General features: G+C 29.4%; 1 protein-coding gene and 1 long non-coding RNA gene across 2 annotated transcripts; both read left to right on the top strand.

The window, feature by feature from the left end:
- Positions 1 to 377: 377 nt before the first annotated feature.
- On the top strand, positions 378 to 2317 carry LOC137809998 (uncharacterized). Its single transcript, XR_011080830.2, has 2 exons — positions 378 to 582; positions 1908 to 2317. It is a non-coding gene; the product is annotated as an uncharacterized LOC137809998 (long non-coding RNA).
- Positions 2318 to 7325: 5008 nt separating this feature from the next.
- LOC137809997 (AT-hook motif nuclear-localized protein 23) lies at positions 7326 to 8883 on the top strand. The gene has a single exon (XM_068611096.2). The coding sequence runs from the start codon at positions 7733 to 7735 to the stop codon at positions 8552 to 8554; it is 822 nt and encodes a 273-aa protein (XP_068467197.2). The 5' UTR covers positions 7326 to 7732; the 3' UTR covers positions 8555 to 8883.
- The last annotated feature ends 10268 nt before the right edge of the window (positions 8884 to 19151 follow it).

The raw sequence follows: 19151 nt of genomic DNA, 5'->3' as shown, positions 1-19151 counted from the left end.
GTGATATGAGAAAATAGGAAAATAGTAAGAGGTGGGAGAGGGGATTTGGTAGTTGTGGACCTTCCAAGGATGGATTAGAATTAGAAGGGTCCAATCATAATCTCAAGGCTGGTGGTGGTGGTTGTTTAATTTCCTTCTTCTTTTTCATCAATTTCTTCTACAGTTTATGATAAGGAAACAATCCTCTTCCTCGTCCTCTTTTTTGTCTTCATTGTTGGAAGGTCACAATTGAGCGTGACTGCATCAAAATTTAGGAAAGCCTAAATTTCAGGGAACTTTCCTTTCCTAATTTCTATTCCTCAAATTCACCCTCTTTCTACGTTATTCATCTCTATCTTTATCTTCTTAAACAAGCCCAAACCTCACTTGCATTATGCAAGCACCATTCATGCATCACAGGGATTATACATAGTTATTATACACATAACTATCTCTCATGTTGCAAAAGGTATAGTTTGGTTTGGTGGAAGGAGAAAAGTCTCTTCTGCTCAAAAAAGTGTTAAAAAAGAGCAAGTATTAGCCACCAAAATAGTAGTCCAGGTCTCACTCACCGTCCCATGCCACCTTACTTGCTCAAGTCAGGTCAGATCAATATAATTTACAATTATATATTTATTGATGATTGGATTGATAAGTTTATTTTCTAAAGTAAAATGTTTGATTAGTTTCAATAATGAAAATTTCCTAAAAATATCCAACTGTTTGCTTATAATCCTTCTGAGAATGAGTGTATTTTAAATTTTAAGTCATTACACCATTTAGATAAAGTTTATTAAAAAAAATTAGAGACCTACAAAAATAAATTAAGCAACTTCATCATATTTTAATAAGAAAAGGTGATACTAAAGATGTTATTGAGAAGGGTAATGATATATTGAAAACTCCAAATTTTTATATAATAACATTATAACTCTCAATACTATTATTTTAATACTTTTTTATATTATTTAATTATAAATTTATCTTTTATTATATATATTTATTTTTAAACTCATCATCAAAGTTCGTATACAACTTCAAGAATTGTCAAACTATCATTCTCCTAGTAAAAACTTATAAAAGAAAAGAAAAACATTTTTTTAACGATCGACACTAACAAGCAAAAGTCTTTTTATGTGAGGAGAGGGATTAACTTAAATATATCTTAAATACATATCGAGATATACTTTATGTTTGAAATATAAAGAATTAAGGAATCCATAAATCTCTTTTTTTCCATGTAGTGTTGCATTTTTTTGTTTGATACTTGCTTTAAACAAGAGTATTTGCGATCTCAAACCTATAACATTTATTGTAGTCAAGAAAATCTGAACTTTTAACTAGTGTATAATTTGTCTTTCTTTCTTTTATATTCTTTGAACCTTACCTCTTTGTATCTAGCTTGACGAAATTTAATAATAAATGTCGGCTTTTATTTAAGTCTAATTATCCAAAATAAAATTATTTACACCTATACAACATTAATATTTTTAAATATAAATATCTTTTATACGTAATATCTTACTCGGTTCATAGCGCAATAGTATATATGGATAGCAATAGTACGTATGGATAGATGAATTGGAGTTCAAATTTCTCACCATTATTCACCAATCAGTCACTTTCTGCAGTTTACCGTGTCTTTTACTAAACCAGAAACAGAATAGAGTGTGGATAGGATTGCTAATTGATATAGTAAGGAGAATATGAAATCATACAAATAATATAACTTTTAAGGATCCAAGAATAGATGCAGATGATATTCTATATGTGGCCACTTGAAAACATGGAGATGCATGAAATATATCTTATCTTGTTTTAATCACACCTTTTCAGATTGATGCTTATGATATTACGTAGTTGCTTGATTGCCTTATATTTTCTGGTTGTTGTAAATTCATGATGTGTTTTCACTTGAGCTGGTTAAGGGGCGGAAAGTAGTTGGTTGCAAATGCAGAAATTGTTGAAGTAGGAAACGTTCTTTAATGGTGATGTCAAGGATCATAGCAGGGTCAGCAGCTGGAAGGGGACAACGTACGGGGGTTGGAAATTCGGGAGAATGTTGCAGAATCCTGAACTCATGTCTGGAAACTCTGGACTTTGGTTGTGGTGTCCCTAAGTTTCTTTGCATCTGCAGAAGTAGAGCCAGAAGGGGGGTCCTAATCATCGTTCCTATCCACATGGTTTCTGCATAATACTATGTGGTTCTTTGTACGCAACAGTTTTAGCCATGTTGTTTTGGAGCAATCTTTGTGTCGGTAATCCTTTTATGCATTTTTTTGTTCTGAAGGACTTTTGTTTAGAACATCCTTATAATATTTCAAATTTATTATTTTTTTCTATAATCCCAACACAAATAGTTGTTAGGATAGGTTCAAAATGGCTATGATATCATATTACGGAGTGGACTTTAAGCCTAACTCAACTCCATAAAATCGAATCTTAGGATTAAAGTTTGCACTGACTTATATACAATGAAAGATTTTAATCTCTAATCGATATGAAATCTCCAAACCTTCGTGGATAGCATCAATGTACGTGAATTAGAAAGTGTGTTGCTACGTGCTTGAGTGATAACTATCACTTTTATTGGATATTTATTTTTTTAGATTATACAAGAATCATAACTTTTCTTTTGAATAATAGGGTCAGATAGTTTGAACTATACATGACACCTAAGATAGTAGTATTCGAACTAATTATGATTCTCGGCGGTGAGAGAGAAAGATTAGGTGTGTGTATGTATGAGGAACAAATCTGATAAATGATTTTTAACCGATTCAAGGGTCTGATTACTGATTATTGTCACAGTTCCCACACACAAACAAACACAAAGAATTTTCCCTGGTGCACATAATCACTAATGCTTTGTTTAGATATTGACAGAAAAATGACCAAAGATGAATAACGACAAAACAGACACATTTTCTTAGATTTTTTGTTCGTGATGATCTCCAATAAAAAAAATGATGTTTCACCTCATGTTCTCCAATAACATGCTTCGTATATATATTTTATTTAGAATTTCTAATGAAGTAAATATTTAAACAAATGATAATAATATAGTAAAATTAAATTATCCCAAATATTATCAATACCAAAACATGTTCACAAATAAAAAAAATTCCTATCGCGATCAATTTTTTTCCCTCTAGATCATATTTCCCCAAACTTATTATTTTGTTTCCAGCACAGATTTTCGATAGTTTTAATTTCTTTTGAGATATTTTGCTTGTTTTTAAATTAATAAAATTTTGCATATAGTAAAATCGAATATAATATTTTTTATTAAACAAATTGTTCTCACAATATGAATATGGTAATCCTCATATTTCCAAGCTTATAGTTGAAATAGTTAATAAGTTTTTCTTAAAATCAACTCAACAACTACGGATGAAATTTAATTTCTAACTCAGTAAGTTAAAAATAATAATATACGTGACAATATATATATATATATATATCAAAAGAAATAAAATGAATAGTTGAATATTTAACTAAAAAAATTACAAAGTTGCCGATAAAAAAAAGTTTACAAATATAAAAAAGAATAGACCGAGCCAACATCAAGAGAAGTCCACCAACAAACCTTATCAAACTGCTAAATCAGCTTACGTAGGCAGATTTTGATTGCTTGTCAAACATGCCAAAATTAGTAAAAAACTGAGGCCATTTCTTTTTCTTCCTCTTTTTATTCATCATTTATAAATTATAATTACTTTTTTTATTTATGGACAAAGAATATAATAAAATAGATTACAATTGTTATTCCTCTTCGAAATGAACATGACTATGACAAAATACTTAATACAAAATACATATTTAAAATCTAAATTCGAAATCATTAATTAAAACTTAAAATTACTTTATATCAATTACTTCATCCATTCAAGAATAACCCTTCTTTATTTTGAAATTTAAATTTACTAAATCAAATATCTAAGCCTTTAACTTTTCTTTCTATCCCTTTATCGTGTATTTGTAGCGACAATTAGGAAGCACGAAGCTATCTCAGAAGTACCAAAATTGCACGCATGCTTTTGGATGTTCCCTTCGCTATAATGATTAGTTACATTATCAAGATAAAAGTATCATTATATTAAAAAGTAAATTTAAATCTAATTTATTGTCACAATATATAAAGAGAGATTTTCAGGTGACTGTATTTAATAAGGGTATTCTTTGAACAACCAATTTAATTAATCTAGTGTTCATTTACGAAGTTTTTCTTATGATAATACATATTATAAATTCGTATAGTTGTAGTTGTTTTTTACCAAATTTTAGCATAAAACATATTGTTCAACATTTCCTACAAATAGATTCTACTTTTCTAACTTAAATATCATGTATACAAAATCTTCGGTGCTCCAATAATTAAAGTAAAAATGATTTTTTTAGAAGGATCATTACGAGAATGGTAAATTTTTGTCCCCTGTCTTTTGTGAGGAATCACGTAAAACATAAGGAAAAATGTGGAAGAACACTTTGAACAATACCAATGGATGTATATTGATTGGTTGATACCTAATTTCTTCGTTGGTAAATTGTCGTTTCAGGTATGGAAACGGCAATTATGTGAAAGTCAGATTCACTTTTGGCAACAATCAGAGGGGAAGGTGGAAAATTGATTCCTCGGAAACCCTTTTTTCTACTTTCTATGTAAGTGAAACTTTTTATCGATGTGGATTTGGTTAAAAAATAAAGTTCAATTACTTGTTTTTTTTTACAACAAAACGTTAATCTTTATGCGGTTTGAGAAATTTGTTTTTACCATAAGGTGTTTAGAATAAAAGGATTGGAACAACCCTTTATATAAAAAATTATTATTTTTTATTGAGAGAAGACATCGTTTTTTCCATCATAGACTGTTTCAAGCCTAATCTAACCTCCTTCTCTATTGTTGAAAAAAAAACCTAACTTCCTTCTTTCATAAATATTCATTATACTCTTTGCTCTTTGGTGTGGTATTCATTATACTAAATTTATCCTATTATAATATTTAAAATTACTTATTATGATCCAATCTTATATGCTTTAAACTAAAAACAAATTGATGGTATCATTGAGTTTATCCAGATTGACTAGATTTGAATAGGTTTTGATTATTAATGTAGTTGTGTCAATCTTGAGTTTAATTATAAGAACACTTTTAGTGCAGAATGTTTAATTATTACTTAACAAAAGGTAATTGTGTCTTATAAGAAACTGTTGTAAATTTATTTACATAACAATAAGAGTTTTTAACATTTTAGAAATTTTATAAGATGTCATGTTTAACTCATTTAGTAGAGATCTAATCTATTATATTTTACTGAATTAATATTTAATTATAATTATTACAATATTTTAAAATTATCAAAAGGTGAAGTGTAAATAAAACATTATAAAAGTGTGAATACTTATAAGAACTACCTAAAACTAAATTTGTAAAATTTTGACATAAGTTATTTAAAAGTTATATGAAAAAATGAGTTTTATTTAAAATAAAATAAAAAAACTCCATTGTTTTTAAGAACCTAGTTCCGAAAATGTTCTAATAAGCCTTTATCGTGGTAGAATAATTTGACAATTATTTTCCTTCTAATTCCAAACTACTGTTAACTAAGCCAAAGTTAAGCCACGAAGATATTTTATTGTAATATGAGAGGATTTTAATTTCAAAAAAAATATTTATTAAAATATAAATAAATATTATTAGTAGGTTTGCATCCACTTATATACAATGAATAATATTACAAAGTAAACTTTAAACCTAACTCAACCTCATAAAACTAATTCATAAGATGAGGTTTGCACTCACTTATATACAATGAAATATTTTTATTTCTAATCGATGTGGGATCTCCAACAAGATAGAAGAAATCACATGTTGAATGTTATAAAAGAATAATATAAAATTTTAGTTGTAGTATTAACTCTCAAATGTATAAACTATCAAATTAATGTATAAAGTTAAGTATACTAAATACTATACATATATTTGTGTGTGTATTTTTTATTAAAAAAATGACAAAAATAAATAAATATATTAAACAACATAGCTTTCAGGTGTTCTAACCCTCTAGAAAAGATGTCTCAGGAGGAATTTTCAATAAAGAGAAGAAAGGATAAATTATTTTTTTATCAATAAAAAATAAATAACATAAAACAAAATACTTCATATATATTCTAACTATATAAAAATATTTTATTATTATTATTATTATTAATTATTGACTTTATACATAACTAAAATGTGAGTAGTGGATAAATATACATAAGTAATACATAAGATTAAAAAACTCTCATATCATAGAACACGTACAAGTATTTATTTTAAAGTACAAGTATTTATTTTAAAGTACGAGTATGTCTAGATTCTACTAATTTTTACCTATCAATGGAAGAGGTAAAATGAAAAATATTATTTTTCATATTTTAAAAAAAAAAGCTTTTGTTATGCTAAAATAAAAAAAGTAGTATGCATAAAACTCTTATTATTATTGAAAAAAAAGTTAGCTTTCATATATATTTTAAAAAATATACGTATAACCACACAAATTCAAATGTGAAATTGAATTAAATTCTACCTCATAAAATGATGCTAAAACCTATTATAAAGTTTGTTAGAATTAAGTATTTAATCTCATTATTTATATACTCAATCTTGATGTGAGAAGAGTGTTTTGAAAATACTAATGATATATGAGTGAAATAAAAAAAAAAGTAATTTACAAATCAACTCAAACTAATCTAACCTTTATTTGTGAGAATACAATTTTTTTAAAGAAGAGTATGAGGTTAGATGGAACCGACAACCATCACCTTCTCTCTTAATTTTTTAATTATTAATAATTGTAATTAGAATTTTAGAGTTAGTAATTCAAGTTAAGTAAACCCAATCAATCTATATGGTCAACTTAAATTACATAAACCATGGTTGATGTCAACCTCCCAAAGACACCTTCCCCAAATTCGTGCAAAACTGTTCTCAGGCTAACCCCATCCACACATTCTATTCATTTAATATTCTTCTCTTTTTCTTTTCTATGCCAAATTTTGTTATTTTCATTCCAACCATTGTTTTGTCACAGAGAAAACTGCAACACACAGCAAGCTTGGGATTGAATACTTGGGTAATTGGTATCTATCTATCTAGCAAAATCCATTAGTTGAATAATTAATTGTAGTTAAGTTAAGGACATTAATTTATCCAATAATGAATTTAGGATCCATCGCGTAGCACCCACGCTCCGGGAATAGGAGTGACGATCACTTGCAACCTATTCTTCCCATGCCACCATAAGGAAGAGTATCAAAGATTGAAATTCTGACCCAATTATTAGTATTATTTTACGTCCATTCTTTTGAACTTTTTGTTGTCCAAACAAATGACTGCGATTTTGGTATCTGTGTCCTTCTCTCTCTACCTTGGGTTGGTTCTTCTTCTTCTTCCTCTCATCTTCCTTTTCTTTCCCTGCACTCCATCCTCCTTCATCACTCTCTTTGTCTTCCCTATTTATCAATTCAACTAATCACAACACAAGCTACCTCAACCTCCTTCACTTTCATCCATATATCTTATTTATACCTCTTCCCTTAAAATAACCATAAACAAAAGCAAGTGAAAAACAACAGTTTTAAAAGAGAACACCCTCCTAGTATTACTATTTATTTATATCAACAACCCAAAACAATAAACTACCATATTTTATTTTTTTCCTTTTCTTTCAATAAAAATTGAATACCTCTCTCTTCCTTTCATGTGAATATGTCTATGGCTGGTTTGGATTTAGGCACGGCTTCGCGCTTCGTTCAAAGTCTCCAAAGACCAGACTTCAACCACCATCACCACCACCAGCAAGAATCCGAGGAAGACGCCAAACAGTCAGACCCTTTCTCGACTGAAGATGGGGCGCAACAAGGCAGCCCCGGCGACGTGGGCGGGCGGCGGCCAAGAGGGCGGCCGCAGGGGTCGAAAAACAAGCCCAAGCCGCCTGTGATCATCACCAGGGAGAGCGCCAACACGCTCCGCGCGCACATCCTCGAGGTGGGCAGCGGCTGCGACGTGTTCGACAGCGTTGCCAGCTACGCGCGGCGGCGGCAGCGCGGGATCTGTATCTTGAGCGGCAGCGGCACCGTGACAAATGTGAGCCTGCGGCAGCCGGCGGCGTCGGGGGCGGTGGTGACTCTTCACGGGAGGTTCGAGATACTGTCCCTGACGGGATCGTTCCTTCCTCCGCCGGCGCCACCGGGCGCCACAAGCCTGAGCGTTTACCTGGCCGGAGGCCAGGGACAGGTGGTGGGTGGGAGTGTGGTGGGAGAGTTGACCGCGGCGGGACCGGTGATTGTGATGGCAGCGTCGTTCACCAACGTGGCTTATGAACGGTTACCCTTAGAAGAAGAAGAAGAGGAACAGGTTCAGATATCTTCTGGTGGTGCTGGTGTGGGAAATAATAGTAATAATAATATTATTAACAATAACCCTTTTCCTGATCCTTCTTCGGGACTCCCTTTCTTCAGTTTGCCAATGAATGTTCAGTTCCCGGTGGATGGTTGGACGGGAAACTCAGCTTCTCGTTCACCATTTTGATCACTCCTAAACGGAGTCGTTTTCGACATTTGGTGGCGTCTGTGACATCTTAATCTAATGTCAGATTATTTGATATATCATTAGATGTTGCCAATCGATGAAGATGTGTTTGGTTCAATTCAGGTCAGCCATTTCATGTATTAACATAAATTTATATGCTGTTTTACATTTGCTGTTTTTTTTCCTGTTACGAAGGATGTGTGTTGTTGTTGTAGTCGTTAAATTTTTTAGTTTAAGTCTCACTGGTTTTGAGTTTTCCCCTGAGATCCTTCTCTTTTGTGGAGCCATGTATATGAAATATGACTGATATGTAATGTCTTGAGTTGCTTCGTTGTTGTTTTCTTCTTTTAATTTGAGGGATTCAGATTTGAAGCAGGCATGTGCACTAGCTAGCCTCGTGTTTCAAGGGACTTAATTGTTAAACACGAAGCAATAACTTCCAACTTCTTAACCACCCATTTCAACTTCTTAGTTGGCTTCTACTTAGTTTAACGAGTTACGATAACATTGTATGTATGTATAAGTATAGTTTAGGATTTTAAGAAAATTACGGGTCTTGTTAGATATATGAATTAATAAATATTTTCCGGTTGTAGATGGTGTTAAAGTTACATTAAAAATCATAAGAAGATGCACCCTAATAAAATAGCTATTATCGGTGTCTTGTGAGATTTGTTTAATATATTTCTTAAAGAAATTCAAACAAAGCCATTTTCGGCATAGAATTTATTGATTAAAATGAACAGTGGGTAATATATAAGAGAAAGGTTTTTTCTTGTCAGTGTAGAAGAATTTCTAGCTACGTAATTATGCTCTCAATATCATACATAAACATGAATTTAGCTGTTTTGCTTCAGCGAGTCTTTACTTGTGACTACTTCTCTATGCTTGATTACTCTGCATCCATCAGTCTTAATAATAAAAGCTTAAATTTAAAATTATAATGTATATGTTTATCGTGGCTAGAAACACAAATTCACAACTATTATGCATGCATATCAAATTCCAATGTGACTTAATTTGATTAACTTTTAGCTTACAAGAACTTTCAATTATTAAACATTAATGTAATGGAGAATGAGATTAAAAAATATATAAATTTATTTTTATTTATACACGAAGTTTCACTCGCTTTACCTCCTAATTGGTTCCTTATTTCCTCTTATATAGTCGAACCTGCAAAATTTATTAACCTTTATAAATTTCAGCTGCTGCTGCTGGCTACTAGTAATTGATAAACTTCTGATAAGACATTTCTTTTTTTGACTGAGGAAAAAGGAGCGATTTCGGCCAACTTTAACGTAAAACTTGGACAATTAATCTTGTGGCGACGAAATCAAACTTAAAATGTGTTTCGTACTTAAAATGTGTTTCATACATACAGTGGTTTGAGATGGTAATTATGATATATATTATTTAAGGGTTTAAGAGAATAATTATTATCAGTTAAATAATTGATTTATTTTCTTCTGTCATGTTTTTCTTTTATTTTATTTTTCTAATGTTCAAGTTTCATGTTAATATATCTGCAAAAGATTTTTTTTCTGATGCTAAGTAATTATTTAGTATTAATACACTACACGAAAACTATGAAATAGAAACCAAATTTTAAAGACTAAAATAATTAGTTGCAATAGTAACTAAATTAGAGACTATTTTAGAAATTAAAATAAAAATTGATTTTTAAATTAGTTTCCATTATTGTTAAATAGTTTCTAAATTGGTATCTAATTAGCAATCAAGGTTTTAGAGACCAAATTTAGAAACTAAATAATTGGTAGTTAAAAACTTGGTTACTAATTAGATACAAATTTAGAAACTATTTAGCAATAATAGAAACTAATTTAGAAACCAATTTTTGTTTTAGTTTCTAAAATGGTCTATAATTTAGTTATTATTGTAATTAATTATTTTAGTATCTAAAAATTGGTTTCTATTTGATGATTTTCTTGTAGTAATACTATTACTGTTATATTAATCACATATTTTTAGTTTATTATCTAATAATTATACAATTGTAATAACCATTTTTTTACAAATGAATAAATAAAGAAACACTTAAAAAGTCTTCTAACCCTTTAAAAAAAAAATAGTCTTAAACATTACCATCCTCGACTAAACACATAACAATTTAGTGCTAACTATTCCTATGGCACCTATTCTTATACCAGTACCACCAAAACTCATTCCAGACTAACTGCAACCATTTCCATTCTTAAGTACACGTAGTTCCTGCAGTTCCTTCTTCATCTTTTGTGTTTTTCTACCTCTGTCCCAGATTTATATCAGAGAAAAGGCTCCTATTTCTAATTCTAATATTTAAGCTGCTTCTATTCTTTCTTTTGTTGCCAAATCCTAATGCATAATCATAATTAATAAACACATCATTGATTTATCACGCATTAATTATCCATTTTATCGTAACTTATCTCTTACAAATCGGTTAGTTAGCATCCAATAAGAAAGGTTATGGGTTGTCCTACAGATTTGGTTAATTGATATTTGCTTAATGATTTGGAATATGCTATAGTTGTGAAGATATATATTATAAATAGAGGGATTGATTGCATTCTAAGCCCTTTTTCTGGGCCGAAATCGCTCTGATCTTATTCATTGAGTAGCTTGAAGGGGTTAATTAATTATATATATTTATCCATGAACAGCAAATCATAAGTGTTGATTGGATAAGGTAGCTAGGTTTCCGGCGCTGAAAACTAAAATATTGCAAAGTTTTTTTCTTAGCAAACAATAAATTAATATTATAATATTGCAAAGTGATGTGTGAATTATTTCCACTTAATATATTATATAATATACCTTGTTTGAGATTGTTCATTGCGCTCCAGAGTGAAGAAGCCCTACCACTCTTTCTTCAACAAGTTTTAATTCTCCCATAATTGCATTTCATTACTCAACATCTTTTTTAAAAAAATTTAGTTGGGTACTCATAAAGGATATACTTTACAATCTATTCTAACAATATATTAATAATTTATTAAAATATAAAAATATGATTAAAATAATAATATATTAGTGTGAGTAATTTTTTCAGTGATATCAACTTATTAGTATTTTTTTAATAGGCTAAGAAATTATATTATATTATATACGAAGTACTTGGTTACTCTAATTCTTATATACAACTAAAGAAGCTTACTCAAATCCTTGTTAATGGGTTTTGACTCACCAACACCGTTATCATTTACCCCTTTGGTCTCAAGGAAGCCTTCAACTCAACATGTATCTCTTATCTTTTCTGTATTTGCTTTGTTATACTACTTAAAATATGGTATAGCTTAAAAATGTTGATATACTAAAAATTATCTTCTTTCATTCCACTACAAGAATTTTAAAAAAAAATAATTTAAAGATAAACAATAATTAGTTATCAGATTGACTAAAATAGATACTATTTAAAAGATTAAAAAAAGTATTTATATATAAAATAATTTTTATTATTAATAAAATTTATAAATTAGTTTTTAAATTGGTATCTGTTAAATCTTAATATCAATTTAGAAACTAGTTTATAGATTTTAATAATACAAACTACTTTAGATACCAATTAATTTTTTAGTTTCTAAAATAATATATAATTTAATCAATATAGTAACTAATTATTTTTGTTTCTAAAATTGATTTCTATTTAATAATTTTTGTTAGTGTTTTTACATATTACATGTAATGTAATAGTATATTGTATTTCATTTTAAAGAATGAATATATTATTAACTTTTAGTTTTATTAAAAATAGATATCTACTAGTTAAAATGTTTTTCTAAAAGATAAATGAATTCTTGTTATGAAACGCTTATTTTTCTATATTTTTTATCAACAAAAAGAATAAATTGAAATAAAAAAGTATTTGGGGGTACTCAACCCATTTATAATCAAAGTTCAAGATTGTACAAATATAAGTTTAAATGCCTTCAAATTACAAAACGTTATCTATAAGATTTCATAATCCAACATCAAAGATCAAACAAAGATAAATAACATTTCAAAACATTCCATGTTTGTGGGGAACATTCAAGGTGGGTTTTTCTGCATCTTAGAGTCAATCTATTATAAAATAGAAGTTGTTTTCCATCTTCTTCTTTTTTTTTCTGCAATGAATTGCTCTCAAACTTAGTCTTACTGTATAGGATTTTTGGACATTTGATTCTTCCCTCTTATTTTTGAATTGTGAAGAAGATAAATGTGTAGTAAATATAAAAAAATCTTCCACCTTTCATTACTGACAAAAGAATTAAACAATATACATTAGGGATCTTTATTATTGATTGAGATAGGATAGAGAGTAGGAGGTCTTTTGGTTGATATGTAGATGGAAAGGCTCTTTGAGAAAATCTGTTTTGTTGTATAAGGGTTGGACCACCCCTGAAGTGGTCTTATTTAATTTCATTGCTATTTGCTGATAAAAAAAACATTAGGGATCTGAAACCATGTTCATTGATTTCATTTTAGAAGCTGAGGTAAACATACTAAGAGAGCAAAGAACATTGATTGATGATTAGAGTTAAAAGATTCTTCTCATACCATAATACTAACATGACCTTCCCACCAGGTATAGCCATTGTAACTCAACCTAAATGTTTTTTATTGGCCAAGAAGTTCCCAACTCCTGACTTTTTCTTTAGAAAATGTCACATGAGTGTCATCTTCACACATTAATGCTAAAATACAAGCTATTTCAATCTCAGTTCCAACTCTCTCTCACTCCTAGTTACTCATTTGGAGGATTCAATACCTAAGATTAATTTCTTAGCATAAGATCATTTATGTCTCTCGGTGATGGGTACCTGCAAATACACTCTGACACTCAAGTCAATAGTGAATATGTCTAGATCACAAGTATTATAGTCAATGAATCATTACCTTTTACCTTTGGATCTTCACTTATTTATAGTTTTCCTATGAACCTGAGGATTATCCTAGGCCTACGAAGTCCTAATACTCCTTTAATCTTGTTTAGAAGTGATTAGTTACTTGTATTGTAATTAATCTTTATTATAAAGATTTCATCTTATTGTGTCCGAAGGCCGAATCATTCTTTGTTGTGCAGTTTAAGCCAAATGATTGGTATGTCGAGAAGTTCATTCGATATTCAACAATACAATTTAAGATATGATAAAGATATGTTTAGTTAGCTAAAATAAGTTCAACACATCTTCACCAATTTGTTGCTACAATAGGAATATGTTGTGTGTGACAGATAGTGAAAATTAGGAGTACAAACCTATAATGATCCTAAATATGTAAATTACCCAATTATGTTATGTGGGTACAAACTGACTTTTGTTTTGGAGAGAGGGGTTTTGTAGGTTGGTTGTATACGAGTTGTTGTGTAAGAATGCATTTCTATAACTTTATCTACCTTTTAATTTTGTACATGTTTGTATATGAATTGAAATTTCTCATGTGTTTTCTTATTCAATATATTTTTTTGTTGGCAATGATAGATGTTAGGTGAGAGAGAGTTGTGAATAATTGAAAAGTAATAAAGTATGTGTTTATTAGCAGTTTGTAAATGTGTCCGTACACATCCTGAAAGAACATGCAATTTGTATAATTAAATAGGGCTTCTTCCATGATTTATTTTTCAAGAGATGGCCTCCCTTGGAATCACATGGTACCATGTGTAAAAATTCTTTAGACCTAATTTGCAAGCAAAGAATTTCGATGTTGAATGAAGAAATCTGTCTTCCACATTCATATTTATCAAACAACTTTGATTAAAAAATATTTTCCATATTAGCTTTTATTGCCAAGTTTTGCACCATGTGTTCACGGAATGAGATATCACTACGGCTACTTGACAGATTTTGGATTCGTTTTAAACATTGTGGTGAATATCTTAATATTACCACATAGATGTCATATATCTTCAATTCTGTGAGCTCTTCCAAAATTTAGTTTTTTTTTTTTAATAAAATGAAAATTGTACTGGTATGGAACGAGACCGAGATGACTGAGACTTAGTCTCCTTGACCGAGACGGACGGCCTGGTCGACTGACACATTTAACCATTATCGTTCAAACCAAGGTCAGTGAAACTAAATTACCATTAAGAATTAGGTAATGTAACCATAAGTGCGATCAATTCCACTAGCACACATTCTAAGGAATAAGGTACGTCATTATCAGTGTACACACCTGAGTGTCGAACACCCTCTTTATTGACTTGAGCGTCGGAGTGCCTTCTGCAAGTATCTCACCCATTTGGTATTCACCCGAGACTGAGAGCCGAAAGAGTAGCGTAAAGACCAAAAGGATCACAACAAAGTTTAGCAACCTGCTCGAAGGAAGGAGGAAGACGAAAATTTCAACCGTTCTTTAGGTTTCATCTCCCTAAAAAGAACAAAAAGAACAAAAATTTCTCATTGAGAAAAATTATGACTTGAAACATTCCAATTTTGTGAAGAGGCCGAAGGGGAAGTGTTCCATTTTTACTGCGGAATTCAACTCCATCCAATTCAGGCCACTTCCAATTAGGTTCTGAAAATATATCAAAAGCATTAGCCATTTGCAGACATTTGACTCTGTCTCCTTTTTTATTTTAAGCAGAGTTTGAAATAAGAGTTTTGCATCCCCATTAAGCTAGCTATGATCTGGAATTCTTAAAAGTCAAACTTTCCTTATTTTTCAAAGCATGTTATTTTTTTTATAGACAAATAAAATCGAAATAACCATTTGAAGTGAACTACTCATGTATTAAGGTTGTGCATATAAAGAAAACATATTTTATAACTACAACATCTTTTATTCATGTAAAAGATTTAACATTTTTTTATGCATATATATATATATATATATAAGTTATTTAGTGACGGCTATTTGGATTTGTATTTTTTTTAAACGAATTATATAAGAAAGTTAAATTAAATCGCATAAGTTTCCAGAAATAATTCCACAAAAACTAATGACCTTTTATCTTGGGAACATATTCCAAATTTATGAAAATCTTAATTATAATATTAAGGTAAAGGTTAACGAGCAATCCAAGAATATATGGAAGAGGTATAGTGAAGGTAGTTGGGAAGAAAGATTCCTGTTTCTTGTAAATTAACATAAACAATTGGTGCAAGTGTGGTTAATAATTAAGTAATAAAATATATAATAAGGTTTAGATAAAGGAATCAGGTTGACTAAGTCTTATGGTGCAATATAATATTGCATCTTACTGTTTACACCCATTTATTTGAGCTGTCAACTTCTTTTATATATTTCCATATAATAATACTTTATAGCAGCAGCTGAATTTTATATTTTTTAAACAAGTGAGTGTTTAGTGTTTGAATTTAATTATATATATATAGTAATTAAACATAACCACGTTTTGAGGATTATTTATATAAAAATGGAGTTGTCGCATAGTGACCATGGATGAGGCCACAATGCTAATGATGTCAAAACACTGCGAAGTAGCTTTGAGAGCCTTTCAATCAAAGGTCAAGTTAGAAAGGCAGTGAGTGTAATATTAAATTTAAGCCATGATGAACAATTATGTTCATTGCTATATACGTGTATCAACAAGAACTTGAAATTTCATGATTTTATGTCATAATATTTTGGTAATGATAGAGTTTTTTAACTTGTTTATTATATCCACAAAAACATGGTTGTAATAAGTATATACCAAATAATTTAAAGAAAGAATAATCTTGTGATTCTTGATACTTCAGATTTGTTTATAAAGTTTGTGAGGACCGAAGATTACATACTTTATCTTTAGACCTACTTGAGAGAGAGAGTTAGTTTTTTTAAGTGTATATGATTACTTACACTAGTATTTTCATAAATTACAACAATATGGTTTAATTTTTTTATTTTTATACTATTTCACAACGTATAAATTTAATAGAGTATATATACATTTTGGAATATTTATATAAAATTAAGTATAAAATGTTTTTAGAAAAAAAAAATTGGGTTAATTTTGATAAAATGTATTTCTATATATATATATTACAAAGTGAACTTTAAAGCTAACTCAACCCCATAAAACTAACTCACGAGATCAGGTTTGTATTCACTTATATACAATGAATTGTCATCATCTCTAGTCGACGTGTGATTTCCAACACACCCTCTCTCACGCCGAGAGTGACAACTCATGCGTAGGATAACATATTATGGGTGGTCAGATAACGGTCCAATAGCGAGTGGTCTGATAAGCCCAACAAACACTCGTTAGGATAGACTCAAAATAACTCTAATACCATATTACAAAGTAGATATTAAGTCTAACTCAACTTCATAAAACCGGTTCATGGAATGAGGAGTCCACTTTGTAATAATATATGAAGACGATTTTTTCGTACACGTAACCTTGACTATTATTATCAATAGTATACCATTTTATTCAAAAGAAGTTATATATAAATAATAAATAATTAAGTAAATAATAAATTGATTATACAAATATGAAAGTTATGTAAGCGTGTTTGGATTGTAACTAATTAGAATAAATAAGAAAAAAAAGGCAAATAGTTAAAAATTGATTTAAAAAACTTCAGGTGGCTTACTTTGAAACCAAAATAATGTGTTTGACTAGAACAGAAGGGAGTGTGTAAAGAATAAAGACATAATTTTACTTTGAAAAATTAAAGCTATAATTTATTATAGTCAAATGTTAACCAGGATCAGCTTTTATGTTTGTATTGGGCCTTAAGCCCTATTCAGAAGAAGAAAAAATGGTAGAAGATACTTGTGAACAAAATCCTTTATTATATAAGAAAGGAGTGTGCACTGATTAAAAAAGTTATAAAAAAAATTATACATTTTGAATTCTAAAATTTCTGACACTAGAATTTGAAATACAATTTTGTATTTTAAATTATAAGTTTGGAAGATATTTTATTTTCAAAAATGTATTCTAAACTTTAAAATTCATAATACAATTTTATTTTTAAATTTTAAAATTCAAAAAGTATTTTTAAATCCAAAAAATATTTAAAATTTGAAAAATAAAATTATATTTTAGATTTTAGATTTAAAATGTATTTTATGGGTTAAAAAATTGTGAAGCTATATTTCGTTGGACCCAATTGTATTGTAGATGATACTCAGGGTATTACATTATACATACTCATACTTTTCAAGTTGCATCCCCGTAAAAATAGAAATTTTAATTTTACACTTCTTAATAAACTATCAATCAATGGGTTTTCGTATTTGCAGTTTCAGTTTCGTATTAAACCTTCTGAATTCTATATTATAAAACATTAAAAATAATATTTTTGTATTTTGAATTATACATATCAAATAAAAGTTTTATATTTTTGAAACATATAACACAGAATACAACTTTTATATTATAGAATATATAATTCAAAATATATTTTTTATTTTATATTTTATAACATATATTTTGAAATACATAATTTATATTTTAGAATGTATATTCAAAATGTATTTTTTTTATTTATTTTATTCTAAAATTTATATTCTGGTTGAGAAAATATATTTTAAAATATAGAATTTAGAATGTATTTTTTTAAGAAATAGTTTGTCATTCCACTATCAGATGTTTGCGACTTGAAAAGTATGGGATGAAAAATTCAATCCCATTATATTCAAAATGAGATTATTGCTTCCTGCACCATACGAAATGGGATCTGCACCCATTACTATACGAAAAGACAAAAATGTCCTCCAGGTTTTGGCTTTAGACTTTCCTTCTTCCTTATTCTCATTTTTTTTCTGTCTTGTCTGCGTTTTCTGGACCTACTATGTTTGGTTGGACCTGTGGTGGTTCGTGATGATTTTTGGTGGTTTTTGACACCCATTTCATCATTACGAAAATGTGAGATTGGGTTTTTCTTTACTTCCAGATTTAGGATTTGAAAATGTATTTTCAAAATGGGATTACATAGTGCATGATTTTTAGGATTCCCTAATGTATTCTCGGATTACACTATTTCCCATTCCAGAATTAAAAAAAAAATCATTTTACTTTTCTGCAACAACGGAATGCACCTAAAATTAATGCAAAAAGTTACAAGAAAAATACTGTGAATAGTGAGTTCAAAAAACGTAGTCAAGACGGAGAAAAAATGAGAACCAAAATCACCCGATTGAAAAGAAGAAAGGCAAAACCTGGAGGGTAATTCTGTCTTTCCATACAATGTTGGGTGAAGTCTCAATTGATATGTGCAGGAAGCAATAGCCTCCAAATGAACTAACTGTTATGAAAAAGAAACTCTGGTTACCTGAAGAAGACCAGTTCAAGTTTCCAGAATTAGGCCCAACAGAGATAAAAGATACATTTTGTTTTTTTAGAATTTGAGAAATGCTGGAACTACACTCCTTCTGTATATACTCTCTAATTGGTTGATTTTTTTTTAAATCCCAAAAAAAAAAGGTGAAACAAGACACCATATTTATTTATTCTCTCATCTAAATTTTAACCATTAAAAAACATTCAAATTCTTTCCTTTTCAATTGTAGCTCTGTAAAAACAACCACCCTCACACCACACAAAAAAAAATTGTAGCCTTTGTAGGGAAAAATAAAAGATAAAGAAACACAAGATCTTTTGAAGGCAAGTAGAGGCCAGTTACATTTTAAGATGTCTTTCAAGTGTCTCTGTTGA

This window comes from Phaseolus vulgaris, chromosome 2 (assembly GCF_051622355.1).
Source record: "Phaseolus vulgaris cultivar YP4 chromosome 2, ASM5162235v1, whole genome shotgun sequence".
Classification (NCBI taxonomy): domain Eukaryota; kingdom Viridiplantae; phylum Streptophyta; class Magnoliopsida; order Fabales; family Fabaceae; genus Phaseolus; species Phaseolus vulgaris.
The sequence above is the reverse complement of the archived record's forward strand: the minus strand, read 5'-3'. Positions and strand labels throughout refer to the sequence as shown.

Bases quoted from the DNA above. Each gene is read 5' to 3' on its own strand.
- LOC137809997 (XM_068611096.2), top strand. From the start codon at position 7,733: ATGTCTATGGCTGGTTTGGATTTAGGCACGGCTTCGCGCTTCGTTCAA.